The sequence below is a fragment of the Phaenicophaeus curvirostris genome, chromosome 3 (genome assembly GCF_032191515.1).
Source record: "Phaenicophaeus curvirostris isolate KB17595 chromosome 3, BPBGC_Pcur_1.0, whole genome shotgun sequence".
Lineage (NCBI taxonomy): Eukaryota > Metazoa > Chordata > Aves > Cuculiformes > Cuculidae > Phaenicophaeus > Phaenicophaeus curvirostris.
The window spans coordinates 43163803-43183503 of NC_091394.1; the positions used below are offsets into that span (position 1 = coordinate 43163803).

At 37.1% G+C, this 19701-nt stretch overlaps 1 protein-coding gene across 1 annotated transcript in view; it reads right to left on the reverse strand.

Annotated features, from left to right (window-relative positions):
• The window catches only part of TGFBR1 (transforming growth factor beta receptor 1), a 33340-nt gene that overhangs the window by 12726 nt on the left and 913 nt on the right, over positions 1 to 19701 (reverse strand). The window contains exons 2-6 of the mRNA XM_069853804.1: positions 14170 to 14421; positions 13534 to 13776; positions 8056 to 8286; positions 1617 to 1784; positions 759 to 915 (exon numbers count right to left, since the gene is read on the reverse strand). Coding sequence (XP_069709905.1) covers positions 759 to 915; positions 1617 to 1784; positions 8056 to 8286; positions 13534 to 13776; positions 14170 to 14421 — 1051 coding nt within the window. The remainder of the gene's footprint in view (positions 1 to 758; positions 916 to 1616; positions 1785 to 8055; positions 8287 to 13533; positions 13777 to 14169; positions 14422 to 19701) is intronic.

A 19701-nucleotide genomic window follows, 5' to 3' on the forward strand; every position in this document is an offset into this window, starting at 1 on the left:
AGAAAAATAATCTTCTCTTCAGAACAGCTTCCAGTTATTATTGTCTGAAAGTATAGCAAGGATAAATTAAACTACACCAGATAAGTTTAACTACACTTGTGTTCATGGAGTTAAAAGGCTCAGTTCTTCTGAGAACAAGATAATCCATAATTCCAAATAGCAGAGTTCAGATTTAAAAGAGAGGGAGTATACTGACTTATCCATTGATAAGTCTATTCATGCATCAGATGACAAAGATGGCCACTGTTTTAGAGTTCTTATATTCCCTTTCAAAAACACGATCCCAGGAAAGCCTACATCCAAGACTCTGGACCTTGTATGCTCTACCACATAGGCTTCACACTGAAAAAAAACCAGCTTTACTTTCACTGTTGATATCCTGTCTTATACTCCAGACTGGACTGCAAGCAACGTTTCCATGCAACACAAGGCAAAAAGAATAAAGACAGAGCAGTGAAGTCTGTAAAGCTGTCATTAACTCTCCTAACTTTTTAAATATACAGGTGTGCCCGACAACATTTTACAACTTTTTGGTATTTTACATATGCTAGTAATAGATGCTAAGTTCCAACATGCTTTTTAAGCACCTACTGTCTAACAAATCACCAGCTGGCAAGGAAGTGCTGAGGAGCTCTATCTGCCTTTATTTATAATTTCCTGCTGCTTGTATTTGTAGCCACAGAAGTCTTTCTATATGCGACATAAGAAAACAATAGCATTTTATTATAAAGCCACCCGGCACATGTTAATGATTTTACCTCTTTGTTCCCACTCTGTGATTTGGGGCAATATCAATTGTGTCTGTAGCTGAATCATGCCTAACTGCCAGTCCTAGGTCTGCAATGCAGCACGTTCCGTTCTTTTTTACCAAGATATTTTTTGATTTCAAATCTCTGTGGGCAATTGCTGGCTTGCCTGTAAGGGAAAACAAAAAAAAAAAAAAAAGAAAGAACAAGTCTTTAGAAAACATGGTTACTGCTATTCTAAGCCTCGTGCAGATTTTGTTTAAAATTACAGAATTCCTTTCAGTTCTGCTGCTTCCAGGTAACTCCTGAAATGATTCATTGTGGACTGGCTGTGCAGAAAAGTGTCTTAAATATCTACTGTATTACTCCACTCCACTGCTCCTTTCCCTCTTCCTGCAAATATTCATTGTATACACATACTGTGTGTCACAAAAGTTTCCAATATCTCTGGAAAGAAACCTATAGTGCTATGTCAAAACAAAGTTAAGACAATTCTACAGGCACCATATTTAGTGCCTTTTAATAGGTGTTTTGTAGGAAGGATTGTTACATCACAAAACCTGATATACCAGAAAAAGAGAAGTAAAAAAACCCTTCCAAATTAAGAAGTTCTATTAGTTCAGAAATTACCACACACCCCAAACCAGCCATTTTTCCATTCACTCTGTTCCACAAAGGATTAATTTGAGTGTCTGTGCTCAGTTCAGCTGCCTTCTCATTACATAAATAAGTAGCAGTGTGCAAAGCAACTACACCCTGAAATGGCTGAATGTTCTAACCAGGAAAAGGACTATAGCAGAAAGAGCAATGAACATATTTTAAAAAAATCCAGTATTATCCACGTGACCTGCTAAAGAGCTGTAAGATTACCTTGTGTGCCAACAATTTCCATGTGAAGATGAGCAAGACCACTGGCAGTGGACAAAGCTAATTTTATCATTCCTTCCACTGTTACTGTATACCTGTTCAGGTAATCAAAGAGCGATCCATGCTCATGATAGTCTGACACCAACCACAGCTGAGTCCAGGTACCATTATCTGCAAAATAACACTGGCATGAATACCACACATACAAAGGAGACAACCAAACAACATATGTGCCAAAGCCTACAAAGTACAAACTATGTTTTGCAGGTAACCTCAGCCAATTAGACTTAAATCTTTACTTCTATCCCTGTAACATTTAAATGTCTCTGTAAGGGCTGGGACTGCAAGACTTTCCAAACAGCTTAGTGAGTATTCTTTCATTTAAAACTCAAAAGCCAAACCATAGAAAGCTGATGCCACTATGAGGTGAACTACTCACCCTGCCTCTCTCAAACTTTTCTGCCTGGCAGGGTGGGGGGAGCAGCACTGAACACATAACAAAACTAATACTGTCACTATCATTGCAGTACAATGTTGTCCATGCTACCCATATAGAAAAAAAAAAAAAGCGTCCTTCAAGCTTTGCCCTGTAACTTCTTCAGACTTCCTGTAACCCATCTGGCCTCAGCCTGGGAGACAATTTCCAGCAGCTGGTGGATATTTCCTCCTGGAGCAGAAGTTTGCAAGCAGAAGTTGGACGTGTTGCTTCAAAACCAAAATAAAATCCCACCTCTGGTGACCTCTAGATTAAAAAAATCAAGGCTTCCAGAGGCACAAGGGTAAAGAGAATGAAAAAGACTGATGAGAAAACCAGTTTGCTGTATGATTTTTCACTGAACTATTAAGAACAAGACAGGCCACAATACATTTGCAGATATCTCAAGGAATAAAGATGACATGAGAACTAAATTGTTCACGTTATTAAGCTAGTGCACGCAAAATACCTTGAAGTTCAAGCCACAGAGAAGACTATTAAAGGAATTCAAATAATGAGGGAGGCAGAAATGTTTTTTTTTACCTAGGAAGTAGAAATACACCCAGAAAAGAAAAATCCTGCCACCAAATAGGTTTTTCAATTGTTATAAAATTAAATCTCCTGCGGCAGATCCAAGATGTGTTTTTATAGCTAATACTTTTGTAGAAGTCTTTAATCTCTTTAAAAGACTAATTATCCCATAAAAGATTTCAGTTGGTCCTCTATCCTGAATTATACAGCCACTAGTCTCGAAGAGCAAGTGAGGAAATGTCAGCACAAACCAAAAAGATCTCATTATTCTGGTAGCCCCTAAGAATTATCAAAATGCATACTAAAGAACTAAATACGAAAAACAGGAAGAAGTAAATTCAGAAGTTAGTTACTATTATAAGTATACTGAAAAATCTTTAGTTTCCAAATAGGAGGTTCTTACATTTCCTTCCCCCTTTCCTTCACTCTCCTCAAACAACACACTTGTCCCAGTCAGGGGCACAAAATGCCTGATTTACACACTCACAGAAACTACCTTTATAGAAGAACTTCTGCTAATCTTTAAATAAGCACTTGAGTAGGGGTGGGAAAACCTTCTAGCATCCCTTCTACTTCAGTGTTTCCAGGGAGGCCAGTGATGCCATTAAAATAAGTAACTAAAAAGCCACCAAATGCTTCAGAGAAGGGAAATGTTAGTCTACATTCGAACAATTCTCATAATAGAAAGAATTCTGTCTTACTACAGTCACAGAACAGTCTTAACCATGTTTTCAATTTAAACAGGCAAACAAAAGCAGTCACATGCTCTAACCTGTAAATGACTTAGCTGCTGTTGCAGGGGGAAGCTTATTATGACCACAGAAGTGACTCCTAAGCTTTTTTAAAAAAAGTAAAAAGGAAATTAAAAATATTTTTTTTAAAAAAAATCTGATTATTTTATAGTTGGGACTGCTGCTTCTTTTGCTACTTTGCATATCCAAGCGTGAACTCACAGAACTCAGCACATTATTAAACGTGACTTTTTCTAAGGAGAATTATGGTGTCTGCAAAATCAATCCAACGGTATTAGCTTCACTGAAACAGTTTTAAAGAACCATTAGAAACAGATATGCGTTCACAGGCATATAAAAGCTGGTCTCAGATGTATATAGTCAAAAGAGCTCCAAAAAGCCGTAGAACTTAATCAGTTCAGAATATTCTAATAATTCAGTTTTATTCTACTGCTTCATCAGTTATGAACCTATATTGCCTGAAATAATCCTCTCCTGTACATCAACACTACATACACTCATTGCTCGATTCTGTATTTGATTTCATGTCGTGTTTCTTAAGAATGAGATACAATAGCAGGTGTCTAAACTAGATAACAATAAGTAGGGAAATCAATAATCTGTTCTAAGCAATCTACCACACCTTGTGCTTCAATAGATCTTTTAAAGATATCAAATTCCTGAAGAATTATCATTGCTTTGAGTCAAGATTATTGTGCCTTCTCATATTTTCCCCCCCCCCCATTGTAACTCTAGGCACACACCTAGGAAGAGAATATGCTGCTGATTATAGACCCTTCTACTACAGTTTCATCTTTCTAATTACCCTCAAGTCTTCACATTCAATTTGGTTTTACCATCCTTCCAAAGGAGAAAATACAAAGCTGGACTTACTATCCATTCTGAAAGGAGTTAACATTTTTTCCAATTGTATGTCATACATGGCCCTCCAACTAGATTTTAAGAAGGAATAGAATTACATCCAAGCTCACATGAATAATATTAAAGACAAGCTGAAATGCAGCAACAAGTACTACATCCAGCTATTAGACAGGACCTACTAAATTTTCTTTTCTCTTCTATACTTGATTTGATTCACATTTATTTAGCAATCTGAGCACACATTATGACAAACTGAACTACTGTCAAGAGTATGAGACTATTTAATTATTACCAAGTAATAATTATTACCAAGTAATAATTAACTGACCCTGAGTATTTTTAGCTTCCACAGTAAATAGCATCTGGCATGAAGCTTTCAACAACAGGATTTCCATTATCAGATAACAAAAAGTAATTACGTAGAGTAGCACAGCCTGCCATGACAAGGTAACCTCATTTAGAGTTTATATACACACTACCATGACGAAGAACCTCAAGCAATTTCACAACGTTCAAGAACATTACGAAAATTTAAATATGAAGTTACAGAAACTGTCTAATTGCATGTGTTCTCTAGCATCACTTAGTAGAGTGTTTCAAAGAACAGAATGGGATACATTAACCTTTTTTGGTATGCAGATAATAACAGAAAAAAAAGAGGAAAAAGCAATGAAAAGATCAGATACAAATGGGATCTATAACTAGATTTCTAAGAGAAAACACTTAAAAATTAGATATTCAGGGAGATGATGGGGAAGGGAAGAACACTTGACTGGCTAGAAGACTTTGTTAGTGAAATAGCTTGACTCAATCACATTGAGACAGTCATCTGATTAAACTGATGAAAAGCTCAAGCTGTGCAGTTCAGCAAGACCTTCCAGTCAAATTCCTTCTTCTCAGACTAAAGCCAGAGTTCCAAAAAGAATAAATGGCTCAGCTATTACTTTTCTCAAGAGGAACGAATTCTGCTTATTCCTCTGCAAAATACTGCCTAACAGCATTCTTGGTGATCTATTTACCACATAAGGTAGCCTGACCGAACAAAAAGCTTTCGTCTAGGCAAGTGCTCCTTTCAGTTATGGGGATGGAACGGATAGGCAAAACAATTTTAGTGCATAAAGTTACCTGAACTCTACTGTACTGCATGCTTTCATCCTACTTGTAACATGACTACAGACAGTTACAGACAGCCAATCCAGGGAAACCTTTAGTTCTGTAAACAGGTGGCTGTCACCACTCTTCTGCTAGTAGAATAGTGTAGATACATAGCCTCTGGCCAGGTAGATGCTCCCAGCAGTTGAGAAATACACAGTTGCAGTAAGAGGAGACCCAATTAATGTTTTTACCAGTAGCAAGATTTGTAGCATGACAGTGGCCCACATTTAGACCACAAACCATGAGATACAAGTCCTCAGCATGACCGATACATGAGAACCTACTCCTGGGAATTGTTCTCCATTATCACTGAAACTTTCAGCAAGCCCTGACTTAGGATTGCACAAGTAATTTCTTGTACTGCTATATATTTGTAGTCATTCTTGCAAAGCCTCAGACATACAGTCAGATTCTTACATTCCTTGTACATTCCAGCTAGGCTGTAGTAACTTCTGAATGCATTCAGCAGTATGCCCTATGGAGAAATGGATGCAAATCCTTCACAGCTATTACAGCTGTAAACCAGTACTTCATCTTGCATCAGGTACCTAATAAGCATTTATCAGTTAGCACCAGCATCCGCAGTGAAAGACTGTTAACAGGTAGTTTTAGGCTGTGCTGGGATACACTTGCTCCTTTCAGAGGAACATGACAGCACAGCTGCTAAGCCAGAAGAACTACCTCCTTTATGTTTTCTCATTTAATCAGGTACAGGTGGCATGAAGTATGCTAAACAAGAGCCCAACTATTAAGCTCCTTCCATATTCAGGACTTGTGAATGCTTAACCCAGAGAGAATGGTGTGTACATACTCCCTCACTGAGAGGGCGCAGAAGGTTCTACTGAAAATTCTGCACTGGCAAGTTAAAGATAACAACCAAGCTTTCCACACATGCTCAGACAGCAATACTGTTAGAAAACAGTCAAGAATAGCAGCATTTGCAAAACACATTTATTCATTTTTCACAAACCAACTACCAACTAGTTCTCAAGAAAACAGAAGAGCTTTGCTCTAAAGCCTTAAAGGCTCAAATAACTGCATGACCTATCAGCTATGGATTTTGTCTTTACGTACATCATATTAACAATAGAAACAGGTTCATATCACTTTATATTACAAAGAACCTAAAGATGACAAAGTCAAATGGAATTTCATCCTATTGCATCCAGAGCCTGAGCCAGCAATCAGGAAATTATTTTAGGAACTCGCTCATTTAGGAAACCTTCCTCATACCCTCCTCTACACAGGAGTCAAATATGGGGCAAAATGGGACACTGGTATGCTTAACCACAGACAGATTTTGTTAATAGTTATGGCCAAGGTATCGCAATACATCCTTTATACTTTTAAGTGAGACATAGTACCCAAGGCTTCTGCAGAGATGGATTCTCATTTATAGTATATCAGTTGCATTGAAGATAGTTCTAAACCCATGCTCCAGATACTCCACTAAGCACCCACCAGAACAAACTCAAGATCTCATCAGTGCTATCAATATCCAATACAACTTTAGGCATGAAAGTAGGACAGTTCCTAATGGTAAACATAACATGCTGCAGGAAGAGGTTGCCTGGTATGCTGCAGATCTGCAAGCTCTTGTGCAGTTTGTTATCCTCCAAATGTCTGTTAGGAACAAATTAGCTATAGGTAACCCTTTTCTTGAGAAGGGACATGTTCTGCACAACCTCTTGTGTTCTGTTCCAATTCTATAGTTTTATATGGATGTAGAAACTTGAAATTAATCTACTGATAATTAAAGAGAACCCTGTTTACGTGTATACTTCAACCACACTAAAACCATTTGGAAATTTCCCACAAAATAAAGAGCACTTCAATAATCTAGGATATGTGTGGACACTTAACATCTCCTTAAGGCAATAATTTTCTGTTAATGCTTTCTTCACAGAAGAGTTAAAGACCATTTGTGGTAAAACATCTATTTTCAGATTAAATTAACTGAATGAAACAGCATAACATTTTAACTCCCCTTAACATAAGAAATTAACATAGTTATCTTGGCTTTGCCAAATTTCCATGTCTTAAATTGGACTACAGGAAAACCCAAGAAACTTTCACCTGAATGACACCACAAAAAATTAAGTTCGAAAAACTAGTTATACTGTTCCTCTTCAGGAAACAGGTACATTTTTTTTAATACTAGGAATAAATAATTAATTCTCTTTTTTCAATTTCTTTTCAAACTGGAGTTATGAATTAATAACTTCTCATATCTCAGACTTAAAACCAAAATCTTTACCTCCTACTTTATATTAGGACAACAGGATTAAAAATTATCTTTTTGGGTGCCATACAACTATCTTATCAGGCCACTAGGGAAATAGTTATTCAGCATATGTGTGGCTGATAAGGCAAGGCATCTCCTTTTGATACCAAACTTAGCTAGTATTTAACTTGCTTATAGAAATCACACATCTTTAAATATTCAATTTTAAAAAAATATTTAAATATCAAGTCTTGTTTTCCAGAAAAAGGAAAATGTACTTTTCCCCTTCATTAAAGCTATGAAAATGCCAAGGCTCAAGATGCTGTAGTAAAAAAACTCATTTTTTGCTACTCTTAATTGGATGCTTGCAACCTTATTTTGCCTTCCACTTACAACCTCTTTTGACCAGGTACACAAATAGCAAAACGAATTCATAGTACCAACCTTTGTTGTCTGCAGCTATAAATCCAAGGATGTTTTCATGCCGTAGCATAACTGTTTGATAAATTTCTGCTTCGCGAAACCATGAGCGTTCCTCTCTTGAAGAGAAGATCTTCACAGCAACTTCTTCTCCTCTCCACTTTCCTCGCCAGACTTCTCCAAAGCGACCTTTACCAATGCTTTCCTGAAGTACTATAGTTCTTGCAATTGTTCTTTGCACAAGTAAAGGTAAACCTAAAAAGAAGATTTAACATTAACCTTAAAACATTGCTAACAAAATGAGCACTCACAAGTATGAAATAAAAGATCCATGTCCCATTAAGATATTTCTCTTAGAATGCAAATAAACTCTCAAGATTTTAACAGCTTGTTGTGAATGTGTGCATGTAGGTAAGATACAGCCTTCAACCTTAAACGCCAGCAATACAAGTATTTAAAGATATTATCCTACAAACTGCCTATACAGTTGTTAAAAAGAAGGTACAAACTTCCTCTCAGTTTAGAATTTTGACAGCTGTTGATCCATAAAGTGTTATTTAAATAAAAAAAAGGAACAAACCATGAAGCAATCACGGCTTATCAGCAACACTGACTGTCAGATGTTCATATTCATGCCCAAGTACAACAGTAGCCTGTTAGTATCCTCAAGCCACTATAAAATATGAAAATGTCCTTGTAAAGCAAGCTTGCCATTTTCTGGGCTATTCCTGTGCACTTCACTATAATTATACTTGAGAAAAATGCTTACCTCTTGAAGGTTTTATAGCTTTGGAATACTTACATGCTTTCAACTCACAGCACCTCATAATGTCCTTCTGTAATTTATACAACCACGAAGAAACACTGCCATCCCCCAACCAGGGTGGGGATGCTTATTTTAAATCTTTCCTGTTGTAATTGCAAGGTTCATCACAGAATTCTCAAGTCATACTACACCGCTGGATGAAGGCACCAGCCAGGTTATCTGCTCGCAAAAAGCTCTTTTGTTATAGGATTAAAATCGTACACTTTACAAAGACATCTATTACTCCATAATGACTGTTTCAATAGCTGATAGGAGAACATACTTATTTCCTTAAGTTATAAAAAAATAAATCCCAACTAATACCTCAACTAGTTCTTCTTGATCCCTGGATAGTCTTTGTGAATTACAGCACTAGAAGGACACATGCACTGCCACTCTTGTGTCTCAGTCTGAGGAGTAAAAATTAAAATACAGCAGTGTTTTAAAGTGTTTAGGTTTCCAAACCTAAAGGAATTCTAGGTATGACCTGTGTTGACAATATATCTACGTGAAGAAAGGAAAGGGGAAAAAACGCATACTATAGCAGCAAGAGACAATAATTCCTACTAAGAAAGTTAAAATTTTTGCTCCAATAGTTGTCCTCAGGTCAGTTGTGCTGTGTGCCCAAAGTGCAGGGGCTCATCTGTGAAGTTTAACTTGCGTTCTTTATGGACACACCTTTGAAATACAGAAAAGGCCAGACTGCAATAACCACACAACCAAACTCACCCCTAGAAATATAAAATTTGATTTTGTTGGGCAGAGAAAGGTTCCTTCTTCGTACTTATGTACTGCTGCGAAATCCAGACAAATGTCAAATACAAGTTGATTTTGTATACCTGAAATGGGTAATATGCCTAATATTTTCTTTTTTCTACAGCTGTTCTAGGAAACAGCTTGTGTGCTTTTGGTTTCAGATGCACAGTTCTCAACTTGCTGTACTATTTATATATAACCTTTCTTGTTTAAAAAAAGTTACCCAATGATACCAGATAACCTCTAAACAGATACTGAACTCTCAATCTCCAAACATGACGCATTTCAATTTCACATTACAGACCACCAATCATCATGTTAACACATCACAGTAAAATAAAACCCTTGCTACCTGTGATCCACCCACCTTATTCCTATATTTATTTTTAAAATATTTACAAGATTCAACTTGCTTCTAGTTTTTGCAGCTGTACTTTCTCTTAGTATGCTGCTGAAATAAATATGGCTCCCAGTCTTCTGATTTATCTTACATCCACGAGAATTCCCTACAGATTTTCTGTTTCAACTCAGCAGTTTCCTCTGCTTGGTAAACACAGCACGGTATCACCAGGAACTTGAGCAACTATTTACTGTGAACGAGGCTGCCTGGGAAGTAGCTCACTGGAGATAGCCTCCGACATAGACATTGGGCACAACTGTACTTCAAGCTCTTGGAGTACACCTTCATTTAACTGTGCCTGAAGAAAGAAAATAGTCAAGTTTTGCTAAATAGGATGACAAGATAATTCAAGACTATCTCTAATTCAACAGCAGCTCACAACATTTGGCAAATTGTACTCTGCCACAGTCATTCAATTTATCCCTGAAGCCTTCATCATGATCTTCACACATTATACAAAGTATCCTCAAGACTTCTGAGAGTTTAACCAAAGATTTGTCTCTGGAGGTGTTCAAGGCCAGGTTGGATGATGTTATGCAACGTGATCTGGTGGAAGATGTCCCTGTCCATGACAGAGGTGGCAGATCTAGATGATCTTTAAGGTCCCTTACAACCAAATCCATACTATGATTCTACTCCATATCTTAACTGTACTCTGGTTAGTTTGGACCAATGGCTATCCAATGAATAAGTTTTGATTTGGATAATTCAGAAATTAAGGAATTAAGTCCTAAAGCACTAAATGTAGCCAACAGCAGCAGCTACTGAAACTTTGTTCTTATCTGTATTTTTTCATAAATCTCTGCCCAGAAGACCTCTTCTGAAGAGTAATAAAAACACAGTCGTGTGAATTGTGAAAGATCTCATTCTCTTCAGGCTTCTATGGACCATAGAAAAATAGTAAAGGAGTTTTATAACCATAGACTAGTTAGGGTTGAAAGGAACCTTAAAAATTACCTAGTTCCAACTACCCTGGGCAGGGACACATCCCACAAGATCAAGCTGCCCAAGGCCCCATCCAACCTGGCCTTTAATACCTCCAGGGATGGGGCACCCACAACTTCCCTGGGCAACCTCTTCCAGTGCCCCACCACACTTATAGTGAAGAAATTCTTCCTTATGTCTAGTCTAAATCTGCCCCTCTCCAGTTTATACGTATTGCCCCAGCACTGTTGCTACAAGACTTTGTAAACAGTCCCTCCCCAGCTTTCTTGGAAGCCCCCTTCAGGTATTGCAAGGTTGCTATAAAGGTCTCCTTGGAGCCTTCTCTTCCACAGGCTGAACAACCTCAACTCTTTCAGCCCGTCCTCACTCATTTTAACCAACAACGTTACATTGATTTTTGTGACCCTTTGGATTTGTAAACACCGAGTGCCTCCTTGAAGTCACCTAATAATAATAACCAAAGCTCCCCTACATTGTCTCCATTTTACACAATTCTTCCTATTTCCTTGCAACTAAGTTAGTTTGTTGTTTGTGAATTGGAGAGTAGCAGCTGGGCATCTCAGTATGTCTATACAATATGTAGTTCATATTTAGAGATTCACACCATGATCTTAAAAAAAAAAAAAATCATTCTCAGCTTCAAGAGAATTGAACTTCTCTTAAAAGCTGAAGCTTCAGCTGAATGATCTATTTTAGAAGTTTCACCAAGCATCTAATTGTTTCAGGTCTTGCTCATCATGGAACAAGACAGCAACACTAACAGAAGAGAGACTGAATAATAGCAACTTACTATCCATCACTGCAGGAAATTAATCCTACTCCCTTTTGATACAAGGAGGAAACTAATTTTTAGAGCTTTGCTCACTTTTATTTTACATGCTTCTCTTCAGAGAATATCACAAAAACAGTAGAATCCTTTCTATTTGACTACAAGTTCTTTTGATCCCTTAGCATGAATTTGATGAGAACACTTAGTTTAGGTCATCAGTGTCTGTTCTGTACATTTCCAATGTGTTTCTTGCAACTTCTCACGCCAACAGCACTATAACTAGCAACTCTTTTAAGGTTTAACTTTTTTTTTTTAAAAAAAAGTTTCTTTTCAGCCTTCTTTAGGAAGTCTCTACCTGCAGAGTTCTATGCTCCTAATAGTGTAACAATTCTATATCATACCTTCTTGCATACCAAGAAACATAAATCTGACTCCTTTATATTTTCTTACTAAGCCTCTTCTGTATACCCCTCCTGCAAAGAACGTATCTGGAGGAATAAATCCAACATTTGCATTTATCAAGTTCTAGCCCAATATATTGGAAATTCTATTAATCACTTTCACTACTTGATTTGGAAATGACTGTAAATGAGAAAGTTGAGATAAACACAAACTACTAAAGGCTCAGGTCTACCCAGAGAGCAACTTACCCTATCACAGTCCAATCTTATTTGGACACACAAAAGCTTTCTCAATTGAAACTGCCTACACACTCAGAGCTACCTTACCTTCCTCAGTGAACACATGACTAAAGATGACTTATTTTGACCTATGTTCTAACACACTCACCAAATAACACTGATTTTACTTGATCAATGGATTCTAAGCAGTTTTACCAGTTACTGCCCTTCGGAAAGAAATACAATCTAGATACTTGGGTTTTGCTGTTACAACTTTTTCTAGTTCTGGGAAATTGAAGAATTCAGTAGTTGAGAATCAAGTACTCCTTCCATGCAGAGGCAAGGAAGGTTTCAGCACATATATTTGAAGGCAGTACGAATAGTTTTCAGTGTTAATTTATTGAACTTTTTATATAGTAGAAGGCTAAGAAGAGGTTGCAGTACACAATCTGATGTCTTGTTCCTTAATATAGACCAGAGATAAATCACTGTATAAATTAATCAGGCACATCATCTCCTATCAATACCTATTAAACCATCTTTCTGTGACAGATCACCACAATCCTTTAAGCACTTACATCAGGATTATGATAGCAAAGACTATACATAGTGAACAGACTACTTGCCTCATCTTCCCAGAGCAACACCTGTTAAAATCAGAACTACAAGAGAAACTCCTGAAATCAAGGAATAGAAACTCTTCAGATGTAGACAGCATGCTGCATCTGTTCTATACACATAAAACCACCTATTTGCAACTGAAAAAATGTCTTTTGTAAGGACAGAACTTACAGTTCATAATATTAGTTATATACCAATAGCTATAGATAGAAATGAATTTTCAATTTAAAGCTAAAGGAAAAAACAGTTAAATCATCTCAAAACCACAGAAGATGGTAATTTAGATACGCTGTGCAGAACAAAACGTAAATCACAGAAACCTACTAATATAAGAAACATTTACAATAGTTGACTGATATTCCCTGCATATCAGTCTGTACTCTCAGAATGAGGAGGAGTGGTAGAAGCAACTCAATATGTTTATTTCTTATTTCCATATACTGACTCTTCACTGATACTGGATCAATCTACATCAAAGTAACTTTTCTAGTAATTTCTGCAGTGCAGACTTGACAATATTAAAAAAATTTGATGTCTTACAAGGCTCTTAAGCTCAGAGTAATTACTACTAGTAGTGTGACATTACCTGACCCAGAGCCTGAAGTTGTCATATCATAAATTAAATCCTTCAAGGTAGTTCCTTCTGATATAAAGGGACGATCCAGTGAGGGATCTTCTTCACTTGGCACACGATGATGAATTACAGTACGATTATGACAAAGATACAGAATCAACATTAGGGAAATACAGACAAAGCAGATGGGTCCAGCAATGACAGCAGCCAGTTCCACAGGTCCTAGATTAGAAGATGGTCTTCCTGGGGTAGGGCCTGACAGTAAAAACAAAAGAAAATGGTACAACTATTTAATTCTTTTTATGCAATTAAATTTATTGTATTTCACATTGACCTTCAAATTATTTCAACATCTTTGTTAAAACTTTTGCACAGTAGCTTTTTCAAGAATCAAAGTAAGTATTATAAAAGCAACTACATGCTTACTTTCAGTGTCCATTTAACTTGCATGTAAGTCTTTAAAACTGGCTCTAACATCCCTATCCAGAAGATGAAACTCCTTGTTCCAAACATCTTGAAATTTTATTTGCAGAATCAAAGGTGTATGTTAGGCCTTCAAATTCACCTAAAACTTCAAAACTGAAAATGTCCCCTCTTACAGAATTTTCTGTTTAACAAATTAGAGTCAAATACACCAAAACCCCTTACCTGGTGTTGGAATTGGAAGTTCTATTTTATTGCAGTGGTCTCTGTCACAGCAATGAGGCACAGTAATGACTCCATCTCTGGAGGAGGGGGCACAAACAAACGGCCTGTCCCGGGGAATCAGATCAATTTCTGCTATACACATACTATTGTGTATGACTTTGTCTGCAGTTCGTGTTACTGAGGTAAAACAAAGCCCATCTGTCACACAGGTGAAGTTGTCCTTTGTACATAGATGGCAGTAACACTGTAATCCTGCATTGAGAGAAAACATTAATGTTAGGATTGGCACATATTCTGAGTTGAGAAACAACCTGAATGACTCAGGGCATAAAAGTTGAAAACACTAGAAGGCCTATGACCTTTTTGGTCTCATAAAGACAGAGCTGTAACACTAAACAACAACTCTACAAGAGTTTTCAGTGGCACAGGAAAAAATTAGGAAATGAGTAGATTAAAAAGTCAAATTGAAAGCTGAAGTAATCTCTCCTTATACAATTATGTATTAGAAAAGAAAAGCTACAATCCTAGATGTTCTTCCAAGTGAAGAAACTCTATTATAGTTCCTCATACTAAAGACCTAGACTATATGATCTGTAATCGTCTATAGCATGCAATTCTGCTATTTTCAAACCCAGCGAAAATAATGCCATTTTTTCACAATAACTATGGGTATTTTAGTAAGTGACAAATCAGATGCTGCTGCCTACCTAATGTCAATACTCTATAAGTTACTTGATGGCTTCAATTTTGCACCGTGGAAAGGCACATAAAGGCTTCATCATCATTAAAACCCCTGAATGACTGGAGAATATACTCTTCTATCAAGCAGAATATGGTTTTGACTTGTTATTAATAGAGCTACAGGAAAACATTGCCTTACTTAAGTTCCTGGTTTACTAAAACTACTAACTGCATAAGTAAAGGAGGGGGGCATGGGGTGAGAAGTGGGAATGACAGACTGATGTTTAACATAACTAGTTCTCCTATTTAAATAAGATTCTTGGCTGATTGTAACTGCATGTATGTGAATGCCTACAGTACAACAGCTCATAAGACATAGGGGCAGCCTGATCTAGGGGGATGGCCCTGCCCATGGCAGGGGGGTTGGAACTAGATGATCTTTAAGGTCCCTTCCAACCCCAACTATTCTATGATTCTATATATTTACCTTGCTTCAGAGGCCAAGTAACCTGAAGCACAAATGAGGTTTGGGTTGGCCTTGTTACACTTACTCATCTTCCTCATCTTTGAAGTTGATACAATTTATACTTTTGTTTCAGTTAGTTGCCACCATCTTCTGGTCTCCTGCTAAGACACCATACACTATTACACACAACTGCATGGTTTCTACAGCACAAATGTATCGCTACTTCCTTTTGGAGCTACACTCTCCTGCTCCTTTACAATCAGATAACAATGCCAAATCAGCTGAATAGCCAAAGCTTCTAGGAACACAGCGATTTGCTGCTCTCTAGTGGACATGGTCTTAAAGACTATGACTATATGAACACATTGTAGATGAGATTTAGTATCAGTTGGATGAGATGTCAGTGACTAACAGCAGTAAAATGTCTTCATTCCTCTAAGAAAGTGTTTTCACTTATAACTGACCTCAAAGAAAAAAATATCATATTATTTTCCTCTCGGAGATACAAGTTTTTACTTCAACTCCAATTAGTCCATATTCTTGGCAGAGAATTATTACAGTAATTTTAAAAACTCAGACAGAAGCACCAGATAGGTCTCCAAGTTCACCTAAATAAGTACATATATTTCTAGAATGGGTTGATAATGCCCTTCAAACTACTATCACAAAAAAGCTCCTTCAAAACTATTAAACTCAGAGGAGAAAACCAAGTTTTCACTCAAGTCTTAGTCCAAGTTTTCCATGTTTGTTGTTTTGGGTTTTTTTTGAGTAACATATTAAAACAGCATTTTGATGGAACCACTAACATATTAAGCTCCACTACCAACTAATGAAAGGTCATGATGTCTGTTTAAATGATATGAGGCTGGGAAAATGAAAGTACAGAAAGCTAAACAAATGCACCGAAGATTATACAGACAGACCAAGAACAGAAACTGAGTCACCATAGTAATTTAGTGTCTTCTCTGTTGCATTTTCTCACAGCACCATGATCTTCCTATGTAATCACTCTTGCTTTACGTGACTGACTGCCATAACAGAAAACAGTGAGACAATGCAGTTCTGAAAGCATGTGTGGGTGCATTATGACACATACCAAACCACAGAAGTTATCAACAGTATACTTCCTCACATTTCAATCTGATTTAATAATACAGTAACATCACATCAAACACAACTACTTGGGTAATTTCTCAGGCTTGAGTCAGTTTGACAGTTTCGTATTCCCCTTAAAAAGCCTCTCTTCCATGCAGCCTGGAAAGACCACAGGGAGGGTAAAGTAAGCTGGCAACATAAATGAGACAGTGGAACTACACAGCTTGGTAAGACTTAAAATGCAAAACTGAAGCCATCAAGTAACTTACAGAGTATTGACATTAGGTAGGCAGCAGCATCTGATTTGTCACTTCCTAAAATACCCATAGTTATTGTGAAAAAATGGCATTATTTTCATTTGGTTTGAAAATAGCAGAATTGCATGCTATAGACGATTACAGATCATGTAGTCTAGATCTTCAGTATGAGGAACTATAATAGAGTCCTGATCTACGACCCTGGAGTTCTCTGGATTACTACACGCAGGTGGGGGTTGCACTGCAATCCACTTTCCCCCTACCATCGGAACCACCGACAAAAGGTAGAGGAGATTGGGCCGATAGGCACCCCAAATGTTATTGCTCCAGAATGGACTATAAGAGAATGAGAGGAGCAAGCACAAATCGGAGCTCCCTCTCAGCTGGTCTGAGATCCCTCATCGATGTCGTCAACAATCCGCGAGCACTAGGGCGTTTGCAGCAACTTCACTTGCAGCAGCTTCAAGGAAACATCTAAAGGCTCTATCACTGAACTCCATACTGGTCATATAGTACTTTTCAAAACCTTATAGGATGCTAATATCAGCCTAGACTTAAGCTTATACTCTTGACTTCGAATTGTAACATTATAGGTAATAAACTAAATGTTTAAATACAATTCTGGGTCCTACTCCATCTACCTCAGGGTGTGACATACATACAAAATGTGAACAGAGTTAAGTACACCTTATCCACTTAACTTCTAGAAGTCTGTACCATTAGGTACCTATCAAAACAGTCTTTTTTATCTGTTGTCTTTCTGAAGTAAGAAAAGTGCAGAAAGCCTTTACTTTTATAATTGCTTAAAACTCCCAGAAAACCCTATTTCAGACAGTTTAGCATAGGACACCATCTTCAGCCAAAGAATTTTTAACGGCAGTTAAAACTTGTGAGGTGCTCTAAAAAACAAAACAAGAAACAAACCCACATCTCATTACGAGCAATTAACAATTTCATATTGTTATAATTTTTACTATTTAATCATGTATCTTTGTTTTAAACATTTAAAAGTGACAAATAGTCCCACGCCCCCAACAGCAGCATTATGCAGGACTTTTAGTCACAAGACATAGAATTTTATGGGATAAAGGAGCAAGGCTATGATGTCTAGGACAGTAACAGATTTCAGGGAGAAGAGCAAGAGGGCTATAGTTCTTTACCTATCCAGTAAAATATGCTAGATGCAAAAAAAAAAAGGCAGCCTCCCCAATATACAATTTACCCGACTCATGACCAGACTCTTCTGGCTCAAGATACAAAACTTCTTAGGCCTTACAACATCTGGGACATGGGTACATATTTTTTAATCACAGCACCTCACAGAGGGTTTTGGCAACCACAGCTATGCACTCACGAAAACAGATGAACTAGTTTATTAAGGCACTATCCTCAACTTTCAAGTAATATTAAAAAGCCTTGTGAAAAACTGCAGCTTCAAAAAATGCAATACTATATCCCTGTAGTGCAGGTGCTAAATGACACTATTTTTTTTTCCATCTTATCCATAAAGCTACTCACACGCCCATGCTGTTGCCCAAGCAATGTAACATTAAATATTTGTTTCAAGTATCTTTCACAGAAGAGCATGCTTTAGAAAAACAAAAGAAACTTAAAATTAAATGCCCAGCTATGAAAATGGAAAGAATAAAGATCTCCCTTTGTATCCTCAAATAAATTTCAGCATACAAATCAGATTTCCATCTCTACTTGTGAGTAGAGGCAAATGTGTGAATGCAACAGTTTCCAAGAAGGGACTCCCCAGAATTTTTCAGAGATCAAAGAACATAGCTCACACAGCAAAAAAAAGAGCAAAGCTACAGTTCAGATTGTCTTACAAGTTAGGGCTGTTCTACTGTTCAGCTAGCTGCTGTGATTCACTACACGTTTGATCTCCACATAAACCGTATCACAAAATGATTCATTCATGCAACAACACCAGCATGTCGTAGAACATAAGAAGCATCAGAAAATGCCTAACTTGTCAATCCACAGCAAGAATACTAAGTAGCAGCACCCAAATCATACCTTGCACAAAGGTCAATTTAAGACCACAATATTGAAATTAATTCCTTAACCAAGGACCTGTCTATGAGTTATGGATCAACAATCTATTCCCTTGGATAGAGAACATTTACTTTTTTTTTTTTTTCTTAACAAAAGGTAGCACACCACCACTTTCACCCTTAAGATTCTGCATGGAAGTCTATTGCCTAGTTTTCACATAAAGCTTTTAGACCTTAATTTCATGACTGAGATTAAGGGGAAAAAAAAAGTTGATTGATTAGAGGCACTGAAAATGAAAATGTTCAAAGCTCAAATCAAGGTAAAAATGCCTTCAACATCTAAACTGGACGTGTTACAAAAGAAAGCTTTAATTTAAAGTCTGCCACACCATTCGAAGAACACAAGAACCACCATGGGTAACTTCAGCATACTTCATTTCCACATCAAATATTCTCCATCTTCTTTAATAAGAATGGGTGAGGAACCCATGTTAGCATAGCAAAGTTCTGTTTTCTTTAAGTAATACTTTCTTTATAGCACAGCTATCATCTTAGACTGAATTATGGTAAAAAAACATGGTAAAAACCCAGACCAAGTGATATCTTAAACTTTTAACTATAACTAAGAAGGAAGTCAAGCTTCTATTCCACTTCCTCTTTTAAACCCAAAGCAATATACAATGCACCTACAGAAGAATTTAGGAAGTGGGCTGATTACAAAATGCAGGTTTTCTGTATCTGTATTGTATGTATTTCATCATCTAACTTATTACAGGTGAAAGTGAAACCTAAACCAATTAGACCAGGATGTCTGTAACATCTGTATACCTAAATGAAGAACAAAAGTGTTTTTCATTTAAAAAAAAAAAAGCAAAAATGCTAAGAACTCCTGTTGAATGCATTAGTTCTATAACAGCACAGCTCTGAAACCACACCTTTCACAAGAGAGCACGAAGTACAGAAGACTGGAGGAACTAAACCATTTTACTGTACAATAATCAAAGCCCTTTCTTCTCCCACACAGAGCACA